Raw genomic sequence first — 23244 nt, 5'->3', positions numbered from 1 at the left:
TGGATAATGTTGTTGTCTTTTTAGAGAGCTGCAAAGGAAGACGATGGGGTAGGGCGGTACGTGTTGTCTGTGTTGTTTGGAATCTGCTCTGCAAGATGCTTCGACAACTCGAGTGCTTAAATGCCGACCCAGTCCCAGTACAAGTATTGGAAAGCATGTGACATATACACTGTGTGCATCTCTGCACGACAATGCATTTTTGGTCTGGGAAAAGGCATAGGAATGAAAGAAGAAATCGTAGCGTTTATCACCTTGAACACTTATGATTTGTAAACTGCAAATATGGTCAAAACTCAGTTTCCCCCCATGCCCTCACCCTCGGCCTTAGACCATTTATTTTTCATTGCCGTGACATCTCTGCACATACATGAAAGTTAGGCCCAGCAAATGTGCCTTGAGATAGGTAATTCATATCACGTGGGTGCAGGGAGGCGGAATAGCGTTAAGAAACCCAAAGGAAAATCAAGTGACTTGATTGACCCACCCTACAGACCTCTCCTTCCCCAGAAATGATTTGTTATTTCCAACACTTGCATCACCCCACTGGGTAACACTGATGGATGATGTCATTCCCACAAGTATCTCCTCCATTTTTAAAGAGCTGATGTCCTGCTCAAGTATCTTTGTGGGAGGTAGATATTTTGTTACTGGTTTTGCAGTTTGTGAAATGTTTCCAGTGAAAGTAACTCCTTTCCTAAAACATGCTCCCTTGTTCCTGGATTCTGGAAGACATTTTACCCTGACCTTTCTGTTTGTTTGCTTTGGCAGAGGCCATCCAACCCCTTCATTGCTGGAGCCCCACATCCACCTTTCCTTGCTGCTGATTCCAGTTGATTTTCCAAGGACACACAAAGCACTTCCAAGGTGCGCTGCATCATAGCAGATCAGCAGCCTGGGACTGCATCTCGTTTAGCAGCACATGGTACATTTAGCAGCCTGATTTTCAATATAACATAAGGAGCACTTGCATGGTATTAAGACAGAAAGAGCACGTCTGGCTGGATTGCCTCTGTCTCAGCCACTATGCTGGGTTGCATTTTAGTGCATCCCTCAGTTGGCTTCAGGTCTCAGCGAAATTACCTTTGTCATTCAGCTGGTTTTCCAGGTTGCGTATGTGTTCTAATCTAAAGCTTCTGTTCCCTGTTTCAGACTATCAGAGCTGAGCAAAATGTTTGCACCAAAATGCAAAGTGCTCAGGCCAGTTGCCTTGATACCTTTCTTGAAACTGGCAGACCCCTCCAGCAACTCTGAGCCTTCTTTATGGTTTCAAATCCAAGTTACGCCACATTTGTTTCCATTGAAATCCAGGTAGAACATGGAGCTTTCATCTGTGTTTTGCTTTGAGGATCTGTGTGTGTTTGAGCATGATGTTCAGAGGGGGAGTGGAAGATTGGTGGTACAAATTCTCACATCTCATAACCAAAGGAAATATTTTCACAAATCTCTGCAAAGGAAAAACCATTGGGTATCTGGCAGCTCTGTTAACTAATGGAGGTGCCAATTCAGGAAACAGGTGGTGTTTTTTTTAATGGCTGCCTACATTATCAGATGATTCCTGTCTAATCTAACGCTGTATTGCAAATACATATGGCGTGATCTTCTTCTCTAAGGAGGAGTTCCCTCCCAACATCTCCACACATTCAGAGTCCCCAGGATATATAAAAAGTGGCAGCAAATTTTGTTGTTATAAAACATAGTGAACAGGAAATAAAGCGTGGACCACTGTATTGCTGCTATTTCTTTTGCTTGTTTCTCTGGCTGCTCTGGCATCCCTGAGCCTGTGTGTACGAATTAATCAGAGAGTTCTGAGGATGCCCTGGTACCCACAAGGTTGGAAAGATGCTTCTAAGAGACATTTCTCCTAAAGCCGCATCTTCCCTGTGAAACATGGCACTTGGAGACGGCAGGACACCACATCTCCCCTTGTGGTTGCGTAGCTCCTGCAGCGTTTCAGAGGAGTTGGGTGATGCAGCCCTGTATTAAGATCCTAGCAAGCATCTGGGTCCTGAAGATAGGCAGGCAGATGCCGTGTTGGGGTGAAGGGGGCAGTTTAGTGAAAGGATTGTGGCTGAGGCAGAAGGTGAAGTATCTGTTTTATACATTTTTTAAATCCTGGTAGAGCAGCAGTGGCGAGGAGTGTAAGATGTCAGGATTAAGGAGAGGGAAGAGAAGGGCCTTGTTCTTCATGCCTCTCAATGAAAGCATGGCATTCAGATACTATGGGGATGAGCTGTGCAGAAAATCCTTTAGAAAGAGAGATGTTGTGTCTGCCTTGGCATGCAGCCGAGGACCTCCACCCTGCAAAGTCACGCTCTTGTAACACTGGAACCAAAGGGGAACCTGTATTTCCTCTAACAATATTAAGACTTCCAGCATGTGTCAGCCGTAGCTTCTTGTAAGGCATTGGGATTGAAGCTTTGAACCCCTGGGAGCAGATGGCTCTTTCCATCCGTCTGAGAGCAGTGGTGTCTCTCACACTTGGCAAGCGCAGTACCTAACGACGAAGCGGGGTTTAACTGTACAGTGAAAAATTGCTAAATGGAGCTTTCTTGCCTTTAGCGTCTGCCCCCCCCCACACACACACCTTTTGCAGCGTGCGCGGTGTCCCGTGGCACTAACTCTGCGGGTACACTCGTGCCGTGTGAAAGGCATGCTTTCCATCCTATTGCCCTCCAATCTCGAGTGCTCTGAGGGCCACTGTAATAAATCCTGGCGTGTAACTGAGGGGATGGTTTGGCTTCCTTTCATTTAGTGAGCTAGGCCGAGGCAGGATGGAAGCATGCTCATTTATGTTTCATGCTTCATCGCTTCAGCATCATTGTTGAGAAATGCCACATTTTTCCCTGCGTCTTTTCCTCTGCGGCGTGAGAAAATTGAATCACTTAGATTTCAGCCACTCCATGACAACACTGTCCCTTTTCTGATATTAGTATGCATGAAAAAAAAAGTTGTTGGTGGTTGTCAAAATGTAAAATTGAAATCAACATATTGCCGGAGCTCATTTCATCCTCATTGGGAACCATCCGTGTTTTATCCATTCTCTGAGTCTATGCTTGTTTGTGCCATTTGACAGATTTGCAGGAGGAAATGGGAAAGGGGTCAAATGTACAGATGTGTTTATTCAGTGCTGATGCCTCTTTATAAATCTCTTGTTTATAAGCAGCTATATCAGGTTGCTCCATAAAAGTTTTCATATTCAAACTTAATGACTTGCTTTAAAACTTTAGACTGGCTTTTATTTTGGGCAGTTTGTATCTCACATCCACCTTTTATTGAGTTGTTTTCTTTCACCAGCACCAGTCAGATGGGAGTTTGATGGGCGCTAGGGACACACCTTGTCATGCTGCAGGTGGCCTTTTTAACAGCGGTCTTTGGAAACATTCTCTTTAATTGGTATAATTTTGCAAAATGCAAGACTTCTTTTACAATGGTGCGTCTGTAGTGTAACGAAGGGAAAGCCATGTTGCTCACTGGCACTGAGCAGAAAAACATGGTGCATAAATTGAGCTGAAATGACTTCAGCTACACTTGTTTCCAAATTAAAACAAAACAAAAAGCTAATGCTTTCCAACTAGCAATTACCCATTTTCTCTTCACATCCACCTACCCCAATACAGTCGATATAAGATGATGTTTCCCTGTGCTATTCTATCTCTGTATGTGCTGTTTTTGCTTTGTAGTAACTCAGGTTGGTGTGTCCCAGGGACATAATATGTGTCCAGACCCTGGGATTCCAGAGAGAGGCAAAAGAATAGGCAACGATTTTAGGTAAGAACCTTGTATGTGTTTCTTCTGCATGCAACAAAGCTACTGTTCATAACTACCATATGGGCTCTGTGTGTTACATACACTTTCTTTAGCGACTCACGGTACACCTATAAATGGTTTGTGTCTGAAAATCTTGCAATGATAAGTGACATAGAAAAATTGTGTGTGTCTGTGTGTGTGTGTGTGTGTGTGTGTGAGAGAGAGAGAGTGTATATGTGATAATATGACAATCAGAGATTATAACGAATTCCCCTCCTCAAGAATGTTTTCTCTTGTCAAAATCAGCCTTGTAACAAGATTTTGCAATCAGGATTCTTTGTAATTCCTTTTTTTCTTTTGGTTATGTGCAGCAAGAAATGTTTTAAACAAACAAACAAAAGGCCCTGTTTTACATTAGCATGAGTCACCACAGGGCTCTGTCCATAGAGGCTTCTGAGACGGCTTCCCAGAACACTGTGTCGACCCTTTGTCAATAAGCATATATACTGTTGGATAATTGTTCTCGTCTAACGGTTAAAACAATGCCTTTGTCCTACTTTAGTAGCTGGCCTTCATGTGAAGTGTGCAGGAATAAATCAGCCAGCTGTTAGCAATGACAGATCAATAGTTAATCTTATTTCTCTGTCGATTGCTATTCTGTTCACTAAAAATGTCTAACCTGAAACCATCAAATCTCCCTGAAATCCACAAAATGGATTTCTGAGTGAGGGAAGGAAAGGGGCTGCAAACAGTCCTTAAATACTTTGTGCCATTCCTCAGCTAGTGTAAATCATCATCACTCCATTTTTGTGAATTGGGCTGCACTGGTTTACCTCAGCTGAGTCTCTGGAACTAAAACGGTGGAATTAACAAGTGTTTCCAGTACTAGATTATTTTTTTCTTATTTATTTTGTCATTTATAAAAATGCTGAGCATGTAACGAACCTATGCTTCTGCATTGAGCAAATGTCTCCTGAAGTCATGTTGAAAGCGCTGGCCTCCTATTAGACTATAATTGCCTTAGGAAATGAACTCCCAACACGAGCAAATGCATGAGAAAAGAGACTGACCTCTGTTCATCCCATCCTATGCCCTGGAAGCCAGAGAACTATTGTTATTCACATTATGGCGAATCACCGAGGAGTCAAAGAAGACAAAACTGTTGCTTTGTTAGTTTCTCCAATGCTAATTAGCTCCCTTTGGTTCTGTCTACTAGGTTAGGATCCAGCATCCAGTTCGCCTGTAATGAAGGCTATGATTTACAGGGCTCCAAAAGCATCACCTGTAAGAAACTGAGTGACATGATCGCTGCCTGGAGTGACCAGAGGCCGGCATGCAGAGGTGAGGGAGGCTTAGGAGTTAACCTAGCTATGGTGATTGATGAATGGATTGATCCTCCATTCTATCCTTATGTTGGTGTTTGATAAGGCCTTGGTCTTTCCACTTTCTCCTTTCCTTACATCGGAATTCTTTATCCACTCTCAGGAGTGCTGTTGGTAATGGCCTTTAAAGGGATGCTCTCACGTTGCTAGGACCCAAAGGAGCCGTGCCCTTTGTCATGTGTCTTTTGGCAAAGCCGATGCAACTCTTGTCTGTGGGGTCTTGCAGTCTCTTCACTCTCTCCTTTTTTGGCTCACTGCTTGTTCACCCTGTTGCCAAGCAAAGAGGGCCCTGGAGTGGGTGCCAGAACTCCTGGTTCTACTGTCTAGCTCCAGAGCAAGTTGGCAGATGCCAGGGACAGTGAAAACTCCCTAAAACTGATGGGGGACCTTGGGCACCCAAACCATGGCCCCGCCCCCTGCACGGCCCCTTCCCCCAAGGCCCTACCCCTGTGCTGCCTCTTCCATCCAGGAGCTCACCCACCCTACTCACTCCTCCTCCCTCTGTCGCTCCCCTTGCGCCAGGTAAAATGTGGGAGGGCATAACCCTCCCACTTTTAAAAGTGAAGGGCCCATGGCCCCCTGCTCCCCTGTTCTGGCACCCCTGACAGCTGCCTTCCTGCCAAGTGGGGGTCGTAGTGCCTGTCTAGCTCATGGAGTGGCTGTTAGGCTTAATTATTTCAAACTTGTCAAGTGCAGTGAGATCTTTGGTTGCGAGGCATTAGGGGAGAGAAAAGTATTGTTGTTAAGGGGAGAGGCCAATGCCATCCGCTCAATCCAATGGTGGAAAACCCAGTTTGGTCACAGAAATTGGTTACACTTTCCCAGGGGGTCACTATAAACAGCAAGTAAAAAAAGAAAATCAAAAAGATGGAAGCTGTGCACAGTCCCCTGATGGATGTTGCTTTCAGGATAGCACCCCTGATCCCTGGGCAGCCTAGCGCTGCTGAGGCTGGCCATTAACTGAGCAGTTTGTGCTGCCTCCATGGTACCGGGGTCACTCTAATTGCTTCCCTCTGGTGCATGTGGTTTTCTCTAGGGGAGGTTGTATCTTTAGAATGGTTTCCCTCTAAGTTATCAGATTCAGTGGTGATGATGATGATGATGATGATAAAGACATCTTGTTAGGTCTCTAGCAGAAAAGAACCATCAGTGCATAAGTGTGCACCGTGGGGGAAGGTCACTGATCTTGCTTCCTCCCGCAGGCTATTTCCGCAAGGTCTCATTGAAGACACAGAATTCCCCCCGCCTCTCCTTTCATGGGAGCCTGTTGCAGAGAGATGACTAGGAAATGGCATTGTCTAAATAGGTCCCCTCCTCATCGCTGAAAGACATACAAGCCCAGGGTTTGGTTTGCCATTGCATTGAGCCTGGGCCGCCATTTATACTAGTGCAAAGTGGGGACATACCACCAGCAAATCAGAACCGTTGTGTTTTGCACTCCCTTTGCACGGGTGCGAACGGCAGCAGGAGATGCTGGGCAGTGGAGAATCAGGCCCCAAAGTCAGTAGCTAATACAGTTTAGGATAGGATGAGCCCACTCTATGGGGAAAGTCTGGTGTGGGGGGGAAGAGGGGGTAAATGACAGCCCCACATAGCCCAATCGTGAAGGGTCTCCTAAGAAGTGCTGAGCGAGTCCCACTGACAGTGGTAGGAGCTGAGCTTGCTCAGCGCTTAGCAGGATTAGGCCTTTGAGGTCAGCATTGTAAGCGGCTTTTGCCTTCTGCGCTCACTGTTGCGCTTTGTGGGGCAGTGATGTGTACACACCCTGGCCCATTTCCCTGCTAGATGCTTAGTCGTGACTGGATAAAGTTACCTTTTTCCCCCTCCACACAGACATCCTTTTACGTATATATATGTCATTGGGAGCAGGTGACAACCATGCAAAAATCACATGCCTGTCTCTGGTGTGACAGCATTTTTCAATACTGCACTCAGAGCTGGCTGGAACATGGAAAGGATTTTCCATGAAAAATATCTTTAAAAAAAACCAAAAACAGACTAAACAAAACAAAAAACACCCCAAAACTTTTTTTTTCCAATTAAAAACTGAAACCAGAAAAGAATTCTGCTTGGTTTTGGATTTTGAAAATCGAGACATTTTTGTTGCCATACCAGAACATTTTCAAAGAAGCAAAACATGTTCAGTTGGAAAAATAGCTATTTTTGTCAACAATTTTTAACCAGCTATAATTTCAACAAACTTGCTAGCGTGCATGTGTACCGCTGCCATTCACTGGTGAGAATAGGAATGGCTCAACTGTGTTTCATAGGCCCTCTACTGCTGTATGTACTGAGATACCACCGTGTTGAGTGTGTTATAAACATTTAGAGACCGTAAAGGCTAGTCTCCTTTAGCTCAAGAAGGAGGGCCTTGGACTTTTGGAGCAAGAGGATCCAAGTTCTATCCCCATTGTTCCTGAATATGTTCTGAATCTGCAGCATGTTTACAGCTGTGAAGCTGTAGATGGACATAGATTTGTTGCAATACCATTAACATGGCTGCAGATATTACATGTTTATTAATTAGTATGGGAGGGATAGCTCAGTGGTTTGAGCATTGGCCTGCTAAACCCAGGGTTGTAAGCTCAGTTCTTGAGGGGGCCACTTAGGGATCTGGGGCAAAATCAGTGCTTGGTCCTGCTAGTGAAGGCAGGGGGCTGGACTCAATGACCTTTCAGGGTCCCTTCCAGTTCTATGAGATAGGTACATCTCCATATATTATAGAGAACGATTTCAAGTAAAGTCAACCCGATAGTGTAGATCTTAAATGATTGCTATGCCTGGAAGGACATGAGAATGGCTTGTCTATGTGCTGTCTTTAGTAGCTTCAGAACAGTTAATAAATGATGACTTGACTTGACTTTCATCCCAACAAGAATGTCCGGTATTTTGTCTGAACCACCAGCTTCTGTACCTGAGGCTCTTTCTTTCCATAACTGATAGCTCTCTGCACACTGCCCTTTACACTTGCCATTTCAAAAGTAATGGACCGTGCTGTAGTATCTTTGAAGGCTGTTTAATGCTCAGAGGCTACAGAATTGTCCTCCTTTCGCACTAAGTAATGTCAGCTGACTCACAGAATGTGGTTGGTTGAGTTCATCCAATGTTATTGCAGTGGGTAATGTCTGCTTCTTTTACACTTGGGATAGTTAACCCATGGAACTCCCTGCTAGAGCATAACATTAGAGCCAAGAGCTTAGCAGCATTTTAAAAAGAATTAAGTAGTTATATGAACAATAAAACATCCATAGTTACATTAGATGAAATATTTATAAGGGATATATAAACCCTCATGGTTTCAGGACATAAGCTAGCCACTAACTGCCTATTGTTGGGGGAAAAATCTTCTTTATGGGCAGGTTATGCCATAATTTTTCATTACTCTGGGCCTTCCTACACATATAAATTATACCACTTTAGTTATACTGGTATAATTAAAGTAGTACACACACACACACAAGTGTGAGCACAGTTATATCCATCTACAAGTACTTACACCAGTATAGTTAAATCCTGTATCAGAAGGGGAGTAAGTGATATCGGTATAAGCACTTTTAAACCATTAGAACTGAGTCCTCATTAAGGCTTTTGTTGGTATAAAACTAAATTTTGAAAAAGTCACCCCACTAACTGAAATAGTTCTATTGACAAAACTTCTAGGTGTAGACTAGGTCTACGTCTCAGAGATCGTATCTGGTACTAGACACAATTGGAAACAGAATATTGAGCTCGATAGACCATTGTTCAGATCCAGTTTGGCAATTCTGATGTGACTTGAGCCTGTCTACACTGGAGCTAGAGGCGTAAATTCCAGCTTGAGGAGACATACCCCCACTAGCTCTGATTAAACTAGCACACTAAAAACAGCAGTGTAGCTGCTCTGGAAGGGGGTGGTCCATCACCCATGCAGCCCCAGCTACGCTACCCTTTTTAGCATGCTCGCTTAATGAGAGCTAGGGCAGGTATGTCTACACCTCCTGCTCCAGTGTACACATACCCTAACGGATGAGACTGGAAAATATCCACACGCTGGGGAAGTTAGGATTTGGATCAGAGTCTTAACTTCATGATTCAGACTTATTTTCAACAATAGAACACTGACCCTGACAAAAAATGGACCCTAGTAATAAAGACTGTCCTGCAATTAGTGATGCCATACATGCTGATGAACCAGCTCGTTGTCCTTCTGTGATCCGCCCCACCGAGTATCCATTCCAAACAGAGGCAAAGGAAAATGAGGCCGTTTGTATTTTTAAGTAGTAGTCTCCATTGTTGTTTCTTCTCCTGCATGGAAGTGAATGCCTCTAATATGTGTTATTGTTTTAGGAGATTTGATTGAACGGCAGGTCTCTGATGAGCAGTGTTTTCCCAGCAATGCTCATAAGTACTCCATTGTCTAACCATCAGCAAAAAATTGACTATTGTGCTGTGCCCGGGGATGCTTCAGCAAGATGCATAACCTCTACCCAGTTATTATTCCCTTTATGTACGTAAACTCCTTTGTAAGTGTCCACTTTCTAGATTCCAACCACCAGGGGACACATTCAGCAGAGGTGCGTGGATGGGGGCTGTGTTGAGAGGCCTCTCTGTGGGCTGTGATGAAGAGCTGTTTCCATTGCTTAGCTCAGCATGCAGCGGCACTAGGGCATTGGGGCTGGCCTACAGGGACAGCAAGGGTGACCAGATGAGATGAAGAAAATATCAAGGCACATGGCAGAGGGGCAGGTGGTCCGCCGGTGGAGCAACAAAAAAACAAACAAAAAAAACAGTGCTGCCGGAGCAAAATATCGGGACAACCACCCAAATATCAGGATGGTCCCGATTATATCGGGACGTCTGGTCACCCTAGGGACAGCTCCTCCGAGCTGGCCGAAGTGGTGCTAGCTCTTGGCCTTTGCAACCGTCTGTTCCGTGGTGCTTTGGGACACGGGATGCGTGTTCAAAAGCTGCTGAAAGGCCTGCACCAGGGTCTGGGCTCTGATAGAAAAGTAGGAGTAGGCTGGTCAGATCAAAGTGCAGAGTCCAAAATAGTCCAGGGGGGCCATTACGATTCTAGCTCAGCCATTGTTAGCAGTTCTGTCTGCATGTGCGTATATTTTGTGGACACGCACACCCAGGGATGGGCGCGAGAGAGTGTGTGTGCACTAAGGATTCTTGATCACTGGAGGTGAATTTCACAGTGTTGTCAACCTCAAGAATTCGAAAATAAGTCAGGCCCCGAATATATATTTTTTTTAGTTGGGTTATTTTTCTTTGCTTTCTGAGACTTTAGGGTGCACTCGGGTCATGTTTTCATTCTTTTCTCTGCAACCATAAAAGCTAGACGCTTTTTTTTTCTCTTCAATGAAAGCTGAGATTTTCATGCAATCTCTTCATCCTAGCAGCTGGGCCTTTTATTTCAGGAAACTTGTGATAAATTCTTGAAAGTTGGCAATACTGAATTTTCATCCCTCTGACAAGGAACCAGCACAAAGCCTGCGTGTCACTTAAGTTCCATCTGAATCCTAGCCGAAAGATTCAGTGGGATGTTAAGTGGTTCATAAACTTTGTGCTGATCTCCTGCCGCAATGGACAGAGGAGAGGTTTTTCACCACAGTGCTGATTTTTCACCTTTATGTCGCTCTCCCTCAATTCCCATCCAGTCCTCCCACAATAACTGGCTTCACCCAGGCCCTGCTTAGTATGGTTCACATTGCAAGCCCGTCTATATTACAGCTTCAACTGAGACATGAACGGCTGGGACAGTTGTGCCAATCTGGGACAATGCAGATCACAAAGCCCAGAACAAAGTGCATGAGAGCTGGTGTCAAGGCATTCTTAGCTGAACTTCCAGGGGAGACTCAATGAACCCAGAGCCTGATCCATCTCTTGGGGAACAGTGCAAATGCTTTGAGAAATCTTTTCCAACCACAACCTGAATGACGTTCACAGCATCAACTGCTCCCCTCTTCCCTCCCCTTAACGAAATACAGAAAACCCGATCTACCTACCCATAGCAGAGCTGGTGTAACCTGAAAAGGAAGAAGAGCTAGAGACGCTATGAAGTCAAAGCACAGAACTCTTAATGCATGATAGCAGGGTCCATATAGCTGGTTAATGCCCGGCCAGTAGAGTGCAATAGAGTTATAGCCTGGTTTGCTGTTGTGTGCTAAAAGGTTGTGTGGACAAGCCTGTAGTTGTAGTTGTAGTGTACGCAGGGCCTTTAGAACAAAACGGTCATACTGGGTCAGACCAATGGTCCATCTAGCCCATATCCTGTCTCCGATAGTGGCCAGTGCCAGAGCTTCAGGGAGACTGTACAGTACAGGAGAGTTGGAGTGATCCGCCCCTGTCTTCCCCTCCCAGCATCTGGTAATCAAAAGCGTGTTAAACGAAGGCCAGTGATCCTGCTCATTATGACTTATGGCTTTCACTAGGAAATGAGCAAGTAGCCCGCAACTGGCAAAATATGGATGTCCCCGTGACCCAACACTGGGGAATGTGTGAACAGAGTTTTACTTAAGAGGACAGCATATACGGATGCCCATCTAGGTCTCGGCTGTTTTGGTTACATTTTCTTTTTAACCAGTATGTATAATTGTGATGTTTCTAATGCTAATAATGAACAACTTGTAATACTTTTAATTAAATCCCTCTGAAGCCGTTAAAGTCATGAATTGTTATTGCTTCAGTTCTGCTTTTCCCCCCGCTTTTAATTTCCTCTGCAGATTTTTGCAAGGCTTTAGAATACCACCTGATTATTTGAAACAAGTATAGAATAAATTGAATCAGCGTAAGAGGATATTTGGCATAAATATTCGACACTCTAAAGGAAATTTATAGCGTCCTCTCATTTGAGATAAGAAAGGATTTGCCTGTGTTGTTATGACTCTGTGAATCAACCTGATTTTTTTTCGTTCCTACCCTCAGTTTGTTTGGTTTTTTTATATGGTTTTGTTTTGGTTTGTTGCATTTTATTCCGGTTCCAAACCATTTTTCGCATTGTTGCTGTTTTTATACTTTTAGTTTTTAAATGACAAATTCCTATGAAATGCAAAGGTCATTCTGTAACGGGAGGCCACTTTGTATCTAACTCCTGGTGGGCCAGGTGGTAGGCCACTAGCCTGTGACTTGGGAGGCCCAGGTTAAATTCCCTGTTCTGCCACAGGCCCCTGTGTAGCCTTTAACAAGTCGCATAGCCTCTTTGTGACTCATTTTCCCATCTGTGCAATGGGGATAACACCACTTCCTTGCTTCAGAGGGGTGTTGTGAGGATAAATCCATTAAAGATTGTGAGGTGCTCAGATACAATGGTGGTGGGGCCAGATAAATATGTAGATGGATCTTCTCAGCTCCTCTACAAATGACTCTTCAGTTCTTCTCCATTTCATCCGTGCTGCCTATGAAGTCTAAAGGCCCGTGTGAAATTTCCTATGCATTGCCCGTGTTTATGAGCAAATGGAACCTACCCTTGGCTAGTGAAACCCTTGGAGTTACTCGCGGCCTGATCCAAACCCTATGACAGCCAATGGAAAGACTCCCGTTGACTTCGGTGGGCTCAGAGAGCTCCCACTTTGGACCTCACCATCATATCCTTGCATAACTATTTACTGTCTTCTCCACTATCTAAATGGTGCCCCCTTCTGGTGACGCCTTCCTGCTGACCGCAACCAGCATGATCCCTTCCAACTTCACTGGCCACAGCCATTGAGCCTGCCGAGTGGGTCCAGTCTACCAGGGCTTCCACCCAAAGGTGTTTCCCTCCTCGTTGCCACTTACCAGTCACAAGGGAGCAGCCTCCGGTAAGGCGAGTACAAAGGGTCCCCACTGATCTCAATTCACATCAGGAGACTGACCACAGGGGGGCTCATTTGGAATAAGAGAGGAGCCCTGTTGTGAACCCATCCCGTTCACAGGAGTTCCATTTGTCCCCATCAATGGCAGGATGCAGCATCGCACTGGCAAATCACTGACAGGGGAAGCCATAGGGAAGAAATAAGGGGGTGAGACTTGGATCGGGAAGCAGAATACCCCACAAATATATGTCAGCGTGAAATGAAACCAATGAGGCGAAGTAGGAGGGACCTGCTTTAGTTTACACCACATTCTGGTTATTTCACTTGCTGTGTTCCCCAGTTTTCTGGCCCTCGGATTGTAAGTTACGCCCTTTAACACCACTATTTACTGTAAACTTGGCCCAGAGTTGGTTGCTCTGGACTTAGACTCTGGGTAGCTGTACTGAAAGGGCAACTGGTTAACTCAGGAAGGGGTGGGTTGTTTGTGTTTTTCATATGCCATAGCCCTTAATCAACAGCTCCGTGGAGCTGTATTTGTTCTGTCTAGTGATGGACCCAAAGCAGAACCTTGGATCTGAACGCAGGCACATGCGCGTACACCAGCCCACTCACCCAGAACACGTACACACGCAGCCCCTTCGAACATCGGGAAGGTACAACTCCCAGATCTGATGTTTGTGGGCCAGGCCCCCCTGACATTCAGCTCCGTAGCAAACACCGATACAGAGCCAGGACTCTGCACTTCGCGGTTGCCAGTGGAGAGGGAGTTGGGGGATAGTTCTGACAAAAGGACTCCACGGGCCTTTTCCTTTCTGTTACCCTTATGCACTTTCCCATCTCTGCTTCACTTCAACTGTTGTTAAGACGCTAAGCAGAGCTGCCAGCCCTGCACTCTTCCCCAGCCCGTGGAGAAATCAGACTTAACTCAGCCTCTCCTCATTAACCGTTGGCTGTGTTGGTTTTTGCTCAGGCTCACAAAAGGAGCATGGAGAAAGGAAAACAGGGCCTGCCTGTTGGAAAGAAGCAGGGCTTCCTAGTTGGATTCTGCAGCGTGGGCTGCAGTGCCCTTCGTGAACCAGGGCTTAGAGAAGCACCTGTGCAGTGGCCTTAGGTGTAGCACAGGCTCTGTTAAGTCAGTCTGAGCCCCAGGGTCTGTCTCTGTTCAGCAGCCTTAACCAAGAATCCCCTTTCTATTCATCACAGCCGAGTCCTGTGTCTTCTGTACTACAAGGGATGCAACAGCCCCTTCCTGTTGAAGACAATGTGAAGCGATCTGTTTCCCTCCTGATTTTATGCAAGCGCTCCTTCCCCTCCCGAAATCAGGAGCCAAATGTACCTCCCAGGGCTGATGAACCTCCCCCAGACACTGTCTTATTTTCTTCTTCACAGCTAGGATGTGTGATACGTATCTCCGGGGCCCCAGCGGAGTGATCACCTCTCCCAACTACCCTGTTCAGTACGATAACAATGCCTACTGCGTGTGGGTGATCACCGCCCTCAATCCAGCCAAGGTAGGTCTCCGAGAGATGTCGCCATGTTAGTATATTTGCTTTTTGAAGTCACCGTTCATCTTCCTTTCTCTCTTTCTTTCATTCAAAGCTGCTCAGGTTTTTGGTGCTGTGGTTTCCACCTACCACGTGTGTCTCAACTACTTAGGGAGGCTGTGACACGTCACGTACCTCCCGTTTAAAATATCTTTCTTTAAAGGATGTAATTAAAAGTCAATGTAATTATTTTTAATCAAAGCCTTTTTGATATCTCGATGTGACGGTGCTGAAATGCCAAACAGCTTAGAAAGCATTTCATTAAAACTGGCTTTCAGTTAGGGCATGGTACGTCCGTGATGCGACTGCTGATGTTCACTGATCTTGACTGATACCTGGCCCCCAGCCAACTGAGATTTACAGTCTAAAGGGCAGAGGGAAGGCCAGAGAGGAGGAGGAACTGGTTCTCTCCACTGCTGATACAGGCCAGTCCTTCCTGTGCTTTGGGGTTTGGAGCAGGGAAAGAAAATGCTGTGAGTTTTCTCTGCCATCCCCACTTGGCATGTGCTGGGGGAGAGTTTTAGATTGCCGCCTTTGCACTCTAAACTAGTGATGCTTGATGACTCAGAGAGTTCCAGGCTATAATGCTTTGGTCTTGCTGTGGGTCCATGAGGTACTGGAGAATTGTGGAGAGTCCCCAAAACTTCAAGAGGCTCTGTTAAACAGGCTAGAACATACTGCTAAAGTCCTGAATTCCCAAAGAAGTAAATTCAGGTGTCTCTCTCATTTGTTTCTTTCTCAGTCTTTTTTCCTTTTTCTTTCTTCCCAAGTTCTCCAAAACCTTCCCTGGCTGATTTTCCCCTGCATTTTCCCCTTAGCCCTCATCACGCCCACATTTGGCAGCTTTTGCTGGTTGATCAGTTTGGTCACTTGACAAATGTGAACAAGTTGCAAGCAGGTTTTTTGAAATAATCTTAAACGTAAGAATAATCCGCCCCAGTCCAAAACTGTTTGGGGCAAAGTGTGGCGTATGTTATGGTTTTTGTTGTTTTTGTTTAATTGATTCCACAGTAAATGTCTTGCAAATTAACTTTTTTATCAACTGAAGATTTAAAAACAGATTTCAGGCAAACAAACATTGCACACCATGTGGTTCTGGAGCAAGGGCAGAAGCTAGGATGAGGGCTGATGGGAGGCTCTGCGCCCTTGCTGGGTGTAGCACTGGTTTTGTCTGTGACCTGGGAGCCCACGAGCCTCTGAAGCTTCCCTGTGAACTGTTGTTGCCACTTCAGGAAGGTTTTGGGGCAGCTGAATCTACTGTTAGAAAACAAACCTATGTTCCACGTGTCAGCTTGTGGGATCTCAGTCTTGGAGCTGGTGACATGGGAATGTAGAGGGGGTGATGTGAATGAGAAGAAAAGATCTAAAGTGTAGCCATGGTTGGCTTCTGAGCAACTTTGCTGGCGATCAGCAGGTGCAAAGGGCACAGCTGAAAAGCTGCCAGTACCAGTGACCAGCTAGTGCTAGTGTTTGTTTCTCCAGGGGACTGAGGGTTGGGCTTCCTCAGTGAACGTAGTGTAAACCCGTGTGCAAGTCCTTCCATGCACCTGCTCCATTGGTGCACCCTGTGCGACGCGTGCCAGGTGAAACACACAAGAAGTGTCATCCGGGGTGTCTGAGTCTGAAGGGAGGATGTTCCAGTGGAATATTAATACTTTAAAAGAAATTCCACTGCAGCTTGGAAGCAATTGTCAGGGTGCAGCAGAAGGATTAGATATAGCTCATGTCACTGGCAAATAACACTATGCATTAGCTGTATAACGTGCGCTCAGGGGTAGGTTTTTGGACACAAGGACTTTGGGGCCATAATAGAAATTGCAGGGGAAGAGGTGAGAAGTGACATATTTCCTTCATTTTTCATAATTATTTTTCTGCATCTTTATTTGTTTAAAAAAGAAAATGGACATGAAATTTTGGTAAATAAAATTTACAGCAAAGAGTTCCCTTTGTTCTGGGGCTTGGATAGGAAGTTGCAGTCAGCCTGGCACTGTCTGCACTGGCTTTCAAATAGGCAAACGCTTTCGAGCTTGGGTGCATGACTTTGGGCACCAAAATACGTGTTTAGGGCCATGTCAGTTGCTTCAGTGATCCTAAACAAGATAACTGCCTTGTGCCACTTCCCCGTGCTGCTTGAATGTGCAGACTCCAGACATTCCCATTTGCTTTTTCACCAGTCACGAAAAAGCTGGTAAATCAACTTCTCTGCTTTTCCTCCAGCAATCTGTTTCATGGTTTTCCCTCTGCTATGCACAATTGCTAGGCGGAATGGCCCATTGCATGCTTCCCAGACTGTCCCCACCCTGCTGCAGCTTCCCCCATCCCTACTGTTCTTTCTCCAGTTGGTATCTTCCTTAGCTTTTAAACATACTTTAATAATAATAATAATAATTAATAATAAAATTTTTTAAAAAGAAACCTTGATTAGATTACAACAGATCCATAGGACCAGATCCTCAGCGGGTGCAGCTTCACTGACTTAATGCCTATGGAAAATAAACATAATCTTTTCCCTAAAGTAACTTGATAATTATCAGCCTATAAAGGGTTTCTGGGAAGACTTCAGGCTGTTGAGTGTTTCATCCCAGAGACATGATTTCCAGGTAGGGAATAATCTCTCCATCTCTTTGCAGCACAAGGGGTTAGGTGAAATGCACTGATGTGTTCGGAAGAGCCGTTGCTGTGCCTGCTTGTCATGTGCGAACAGTTTAGCTTCTTCATGTTAATCGGAGATGCAGTTCATGACCAAAGAGTGATGTCTTGCACCCGGTTCAAATGGCAGAGAATGCTCTGTGAGGTCCCGGGGGCCGATCCAAGGAGAGGGCTGCCTTATGACACTCCCCAGGAAGATGGCAAACAGCAAAAACAAATCAATTGCATTTAGCATTTGCTGCTACTGAAGGAATCTGTTGTGGCTGCAGAAACCCCAAGCTGTGAAGAAGAGATCTCATTGGCAAGGAGAAAGCACATGTATACAGCTCCAAATCATTGCATTCAGCAGCAAGGAAGCATGATCATGGAATAAAATACATGTGCTGACAACAAAGGCCCCAGTCTAGCAAGTAGATTGCCTGGTGTGGCCAGTTCCCTGCGCCCCCGCAGAGTCCCATTAAAGCAAACAGTCTGGGTTAGTTCATTGGCTTACAGCACATCCCTGTCATGCTGGGAGCACCCGAGTTCTAATCCTGGTTTCGGCACTGACGTTCTTTGGGGTGATGAGAAAGTCATGTAGGCCCTGATTCAACAAGGAACTCAAGCACATGAGGATTCACTGAGTTAGGCACATGCTTAAATACCTTACTGAATCGAGACTTTTACCTCCCTGGTTCATGTTTCCCATCTGTAAAATAGGGAGCAGAACACTTATGTGCATTCCGTCACAGGGTGAGAGAGGGAGTTGAAGATCGATTTAATTACATCTCTGTAAAGCCCTTTAGAGATAAAAGCATTGTGGGCCCGATCCAAAGCCCATCCGAGTCAGCGGGAGATTCCCTGTTGACTTGAATGGATTTTGGATTAGCTCCCCCATGAGCTCTTAATATTAGGAACTCATTTGAAAATCATCTGTTCTGTATTGAGAAAAGAACTGTACGGGCCACATCCTCAGCTGGTGTAAATCAAGTGGATCCACTGAGTTCAATACGGCTATTCCAGTTTATATTTTAAGGTTCAAGTGTCCTTTAGTTAGGAAAAGGAGAGAGCTGGGGTGCTGCATTTTTTTAAATTTATTTTTCTTCTCAAGAAGCAAGGTGTTAAATAGTTTACAACCAACATGGGGCAGTAGCATTTTGCAAGGTTGATGTTCTGTATATGATACAGGGCGGGTTTGGAAAGATGAGGGTTTTTTTTGGTCAGTGATGGTAAACGTCCATTTCACTGTGCATGCTAAACCAATGGGGAAACGAATCTAAATTCATGAACAGCCAAAGTAAGAAAAATGTTGCTTGGGAATTTGAGAGTTTGATTTAAGGATAGTTACTTAATATATATTTGACATGGTGACGTCTCCCCCGTTCTTAAAATAAAACTGAGCTCATTTGTCAATGTTTCTTCTGAGAAGGACTCCTAGAGCTCAGTGTTACAAGACATGGAGCAGGAATCGCTCACATGCTAAAAATGAAAGCACATGTTTATGTGGCTTGCTCCAATTGCTCAGCACCTTACAGATTTGAAACGCTAAACTGGCTTCTGATTAAATGAGGCATGGGATACAGTTTTGGGTAAACGAGCCAAAATATTTGTGCTCCAAAAGAGCTGGGTATCTAGTGATCTGACCCAGAAATGCCTGAGTTTCTGTGCTTAGCTCTGCCACCTGCTTACTCTTTGGCCTTGAGCAAGTCCCTTGAACTCAGTGTGTTTTTTTTTCTCCCGCTGTAAAAACATCCCCTGCTGTGTCGATGTATCTACTGGATAGCAATGCTCACTTATTGACCTCAAACAGATATCGTGGGCTTAATTAATATTTGTAAAGCGCTTTGAGATGAGCACATGAAAGGCACTATACTTCATGGACGGGATTATTATTGTAATTTTGTTCTCCAAATGTGACCTCCTTCATGTCAGAAATTGCAGTGGATCAAGCCTTAAAATCATGAGGCATATTTGAGCCCATTTCTTTGACTTTGCCAATTGTTACCTGTCATGTCAATGAATTAAAAATGAGGCTTTGTGGCATTAGTGTTCTTGCATGTGCCAGGAGGTCTTGTGGTGGTTGTCCCATTAAATAATGTTCAGTCTTCTGCCAAAAGGAAAACAATATAAACTGTGAGGGAAAGATACCTAAATAAATGTTACACTTGCTATCCTGTTCTCGTGCAACAAGGTTATAGTCTACAGTATATTAGAATGTAATTAGCTATTTAATGAGGGTCAGACTCTTTAAAATGCAGTTTATTTGCATGACTGGTTTAACTAATGATGTGTGCCATTTTACAGCCCTGTGATCTTTGTATTAATCACATTATTTCATTGTTACATGGTTCAATAATATTCTGTCGGTTAATATTTCAGCATTGCTGATAATATTAGTGGCTTTTTATTTAACATAAAAGAATGAAGATTGGGGATTTTAAGAACATTTACTGTAAGCCGCAATCAGGAATTGGAGTTGATCAGTACTAAAATGTATACAAGTTCCTAAACCTCCATGAAATACCGTGAATCCCTTTGTTTTAGAATCCAAAAGCTTTTGAATGCTCTGCTCTACCCAAGGTGTGATAGCCACAGTGTCTAATTTCATTAGATTTACACATTTTAAAGAGATTAGTTATACGAAAGGCGCAAAGAACGTTTTGCCTGAATCGTGGTGTCACGGGGGCTCAGTCTGTCCCGCGGGTGTCATCCCCGTTTTCCCAGTGCAGGGTTCATACACCCCGTCACACAGTCCTTGAGATTCCCTGCTAAGTCATGTGATCACAATCAGGAACTCCAGACCCTTGGACAGGGCAGAGCAAACAAGCAGTCTCTAGCCTCTTGGCCGAGGCAAACAGTAATAGTTTAGGGGTTCTGACCCCCTGAGTGGGGCAGAGCAAACAATTAGTCTATATCAAGAGTCCCGAGCAGCCACACCTAGTGGCAAATTCATGGGGAACCCAGATCCACCCTACTCCACCGGGTTCTGACCCAGAAGCCAGTAAACTCCCTATTAAGGGTTCACACCTCAGTCCTAACACGTTCCCTGGTTAACTTCCTACCATAAAATCTATCTCGGGCATCTCCTCTGCTGGCAGCAGCTCAGTATCCCTGTCAGTCTCCGCAGTCAGCTGGGCCTTCACAGCGTAGTGTAGCTCCATGATCTCTGCAGTTTGGAGAGTTGACGGTTCCTCTGCAGGAGCCTGCAGCATAAATCCTTCCTCCTCCTCCTCAGCCAGCCCCAACTGAGCTGGGCCATTTCCTTTCATCTGTCCCCTCCACCTGGAGCATGCACAGTAGAGGTGGGGGGGGGCGTGGTCTCCTGGGCCCACAGTGTTTGGTCAGCCCCCATTGGCCCAGTACAGAGTTGATACACCCTGTCGCACATGTGTGTGTGTGTGTGTGTGTGTGTGTATATATATATGTATATATATATATATATATATATATATATATATATATATATATATATATATATATATATATACCCGTTGTTCTTAAAAGGGTATTATCCTTTGGATACCTGGTCAATTAAAATAAATAAATAGATAAATAAAATTAGAAGTGGCTTAAGATGCTACATCTTCCCTTGCACCAATAATTGTGATTTTGCACTCACATTTTTTTCTGTATTTTTAAAATGTTTTCCTCTCCCTGCTGCTGTGTGAAAGACCCACATAACATGAAGGAAAACAGGAAATACAATGAAATGAGTTTTAACAAAGTGCTGTCAAATGTGAAAAAAAAGAGTCACACACTTTTCTCTTGTCTACTGCAATTATAGTAATCTTAGGCCCCGGTTCCACAAATACAGGCGCACTCATGTAATTTTAAGCATGGGGGTAGCACCACTTAATTTAATTGCCATTGAAATCTGTGTTCATTTTGAATTCAGTGGGCTTACTCGTGTGCTTAAAGTTATGCATGTGCTTAAGTCCTGGCATGATTGGAACCTTAAATGCTGCTTTTAAGTAGAGTAGATGAAAAATGTTTAGACAGACATCTGTTTGTTTTCTTTTAATGCCAGTGGTGTCCCTTTGGAGAGATGCTTCCAAATATAATTGATCTTTACATACTTAAATAATTATTATTTACCCACAATCCAATATGAATAGACACATCTAATAGAATTTTATTTTAAATTTCAGTGACAACGTGGTTTAAACATTCCACCCTCATCTTTGATAACAGGCTAGTCTAGTGCATGACAGTGAAACTGCCGGGAGTCAGAATGTGAAATTGACCAACCTAGGGTCAGATACTCAGTCGATGAAACTTGATGGAACTACGTTGGCTTCAATGCCTAATAACTTCCCATAGAGAATTGACTATGGGCAACGTTCCTCAACTGGTGTAAATTAGTGTAACCCCAATGGTGTCAATGGAACTTTGTCAGTTTACACCAGCTGACGATCTCATACCTAACTCCCCTGTCCCAATCCGGATGAAATTATTTATTTACTGGCATAATGCTTGTGTGGTGTTGTGCAGACATTTGGGGTGACCATGTCCCTGTCTTTATGATTTTAGATTATTTCTAATCTGAATTGCAAAATTAAGTAAATATCATAAATCAATGATCCCCAATCTTTTTTGTCTGGCAGGCGCCAGATGATGAGCCACGGAGGACCGTGGTGGCGGACGAGCATCCACCAAAATGTCGCCGACAAGCAGCAGCATCCAGAGGCGTCGCTGCTGAAAATCAGCTGCATTTCGGCGGATGCTCGTCCGTCGGCCAGTACGCAGGCGCACTTAGATGCCCCAGTGGGCGCCATAGCACCCGCGGGCACCGCGTTGGGGGCCCCTGTCGTAAATAGTTGAAAAACAGATTAGATTTAATAAATTCATATTTGATAACCCCAAGGTGTTGTGAGTATCACAGGAAGGTATGTTTCATATAGGCACATGCATAAGTGCTTCTCTGAATAAGGATGCGTTTAAATACACGCGTACGTACTTTCCTGAATTGGGAGCCTTTGAGAAGTACTGCTCCCGTTGATTCCCTCTGCAAAGCAGGCCACTATTAGCATCAGGTTACAGAGCTTGCCCAGGGCAGAATTAAGGTCTAGTCACAGTAGGGCAATGCCTGTGGCCCCAGGCCCCAGTTTCAGACTGAAACATTCATTTTTTTTAAAATGAGTGGAACTTTCAAAAGCATCTAAGTGACTTTAGAGCACAATTCTCTTTGACTTTCAGTGGGACTTGTGCTCCTAAATCACACAGGTGCTTTGAAAAATCCCATCCACTGTTTATGTGGAAAAAAAATCTGAACATTTGAACCAACTGTAAACGAATGCAGTGACATCTGAGTCTGCAGAGAGCCTGAAACCATTGCTCTGAGATGGGGAGCTGCCACCAGTGTAACCAATGCAGTGATGTCTCAAGCAGAGGGAAAAACAGCAGCCACTAAAGCCAGGGAGGAAACCTCCTGAGTACACAAGCACCACCAAATTGACTAGCCTAGGGCCCCAGGCTGCTTTAAAGATGCCTGCACTGTGTTGACTGATAAATGTCACTTACACTTGCATTCAAATCCATCACCCAGGGCCAAATCCCCAATTTGCAAAGAAAATCGAATGGTAATAGTGACCAACCTGCAGAGCGAATATAACCCCTGTGCTGTAAGTTCAACGGGCGTGTCTCTGTATCAGTAAATGCATAGGGAAAATCGATAGACACGGCAGAGAAATCTGAACGATGATTTCAGTAATAGCTGTGTGCGTCTGGGGAGAAATGCCACAATGCAATAAAAAGTGAGACCAGACACCATCTCCACTGTCCAGAAGATTTAATGCACCTATAAATTGCTCCTCGATAGACACACACACAAATAAACAAGAGGAGTTGCAGACTCCGTGGTTGATTCATATTAACATGCTGTATCTTTGCTAGGTTATCAAACTCACCTTTGAAGAATTTGACTTGGAAAGAGGATACGACACGCTGACAGTGGGTGATGGAGGGCAGGCTGGAGACCAGAAAACTGTGCTCTATGTGTAAGTAGTTTCTTTTAGCACTGTGCAAATCAGTACACGCCTTTTGCATCAGGATATTTACTGTAGGGGTTTGGATTCTGGAGGGTCCAGGGCCTGTTTGCTAGAAGCCAGTGAATGTTTTATGTCATGGTCTGCAGTAGAGAATGAAAGGAATGTTCTTGCTGGAGCCTTG

The 23244-nt window shown here is 44.6% G+C and overlaps 1 protein-coding gene across 1 annotated transcript in view; it reads left to right on the top strand.

Moving 5' to 3' along the window:
* Positions 1-23244, top strand: part of CSMD2 (CUB and Sushi multiple domains 2) — a 607094-nt gene that overhangs the window by 348603 nt on the left and 235247 nt on the right. The window contains exons 9-12 of the mRNA XM_039511298.1: positions 3681-3768; positions 4964-5088; positions 14294-14415; positions 22969-23072. Of these exons, the coding sequence (XP_039367232.1) occupies positions 3681-3768; positions 4964-5088; positions 14294-14415; positions 22969-23072 (439 nt within the window). The remainder of the gene's footprint in view (positions 1-3680; positions 3769-4963; positions 5089-14293; positions 14416-22968; positions 23073-23244) is intronic.

The sequence above is a fragment of the Mauremys reevesii genome, linkage group 23 (assembly GCF_016161935.1).
Source record: "Mauremys reevesii isolate NIE-2019 linkage group 23, ASM1616193v1, whole genome shotgun sequence".
NCBI classification, from domain to species: domain Eukaryota; kingdom Metazoa; phylum Chordata; order Testudines; family Geoemydidae; genus Mauremys; species Mauremys reevesii.
Note: the sequence above shows the minus strand (reverse complement) of the source record. Positions and strands in the feature narration are given on the sequence as shown.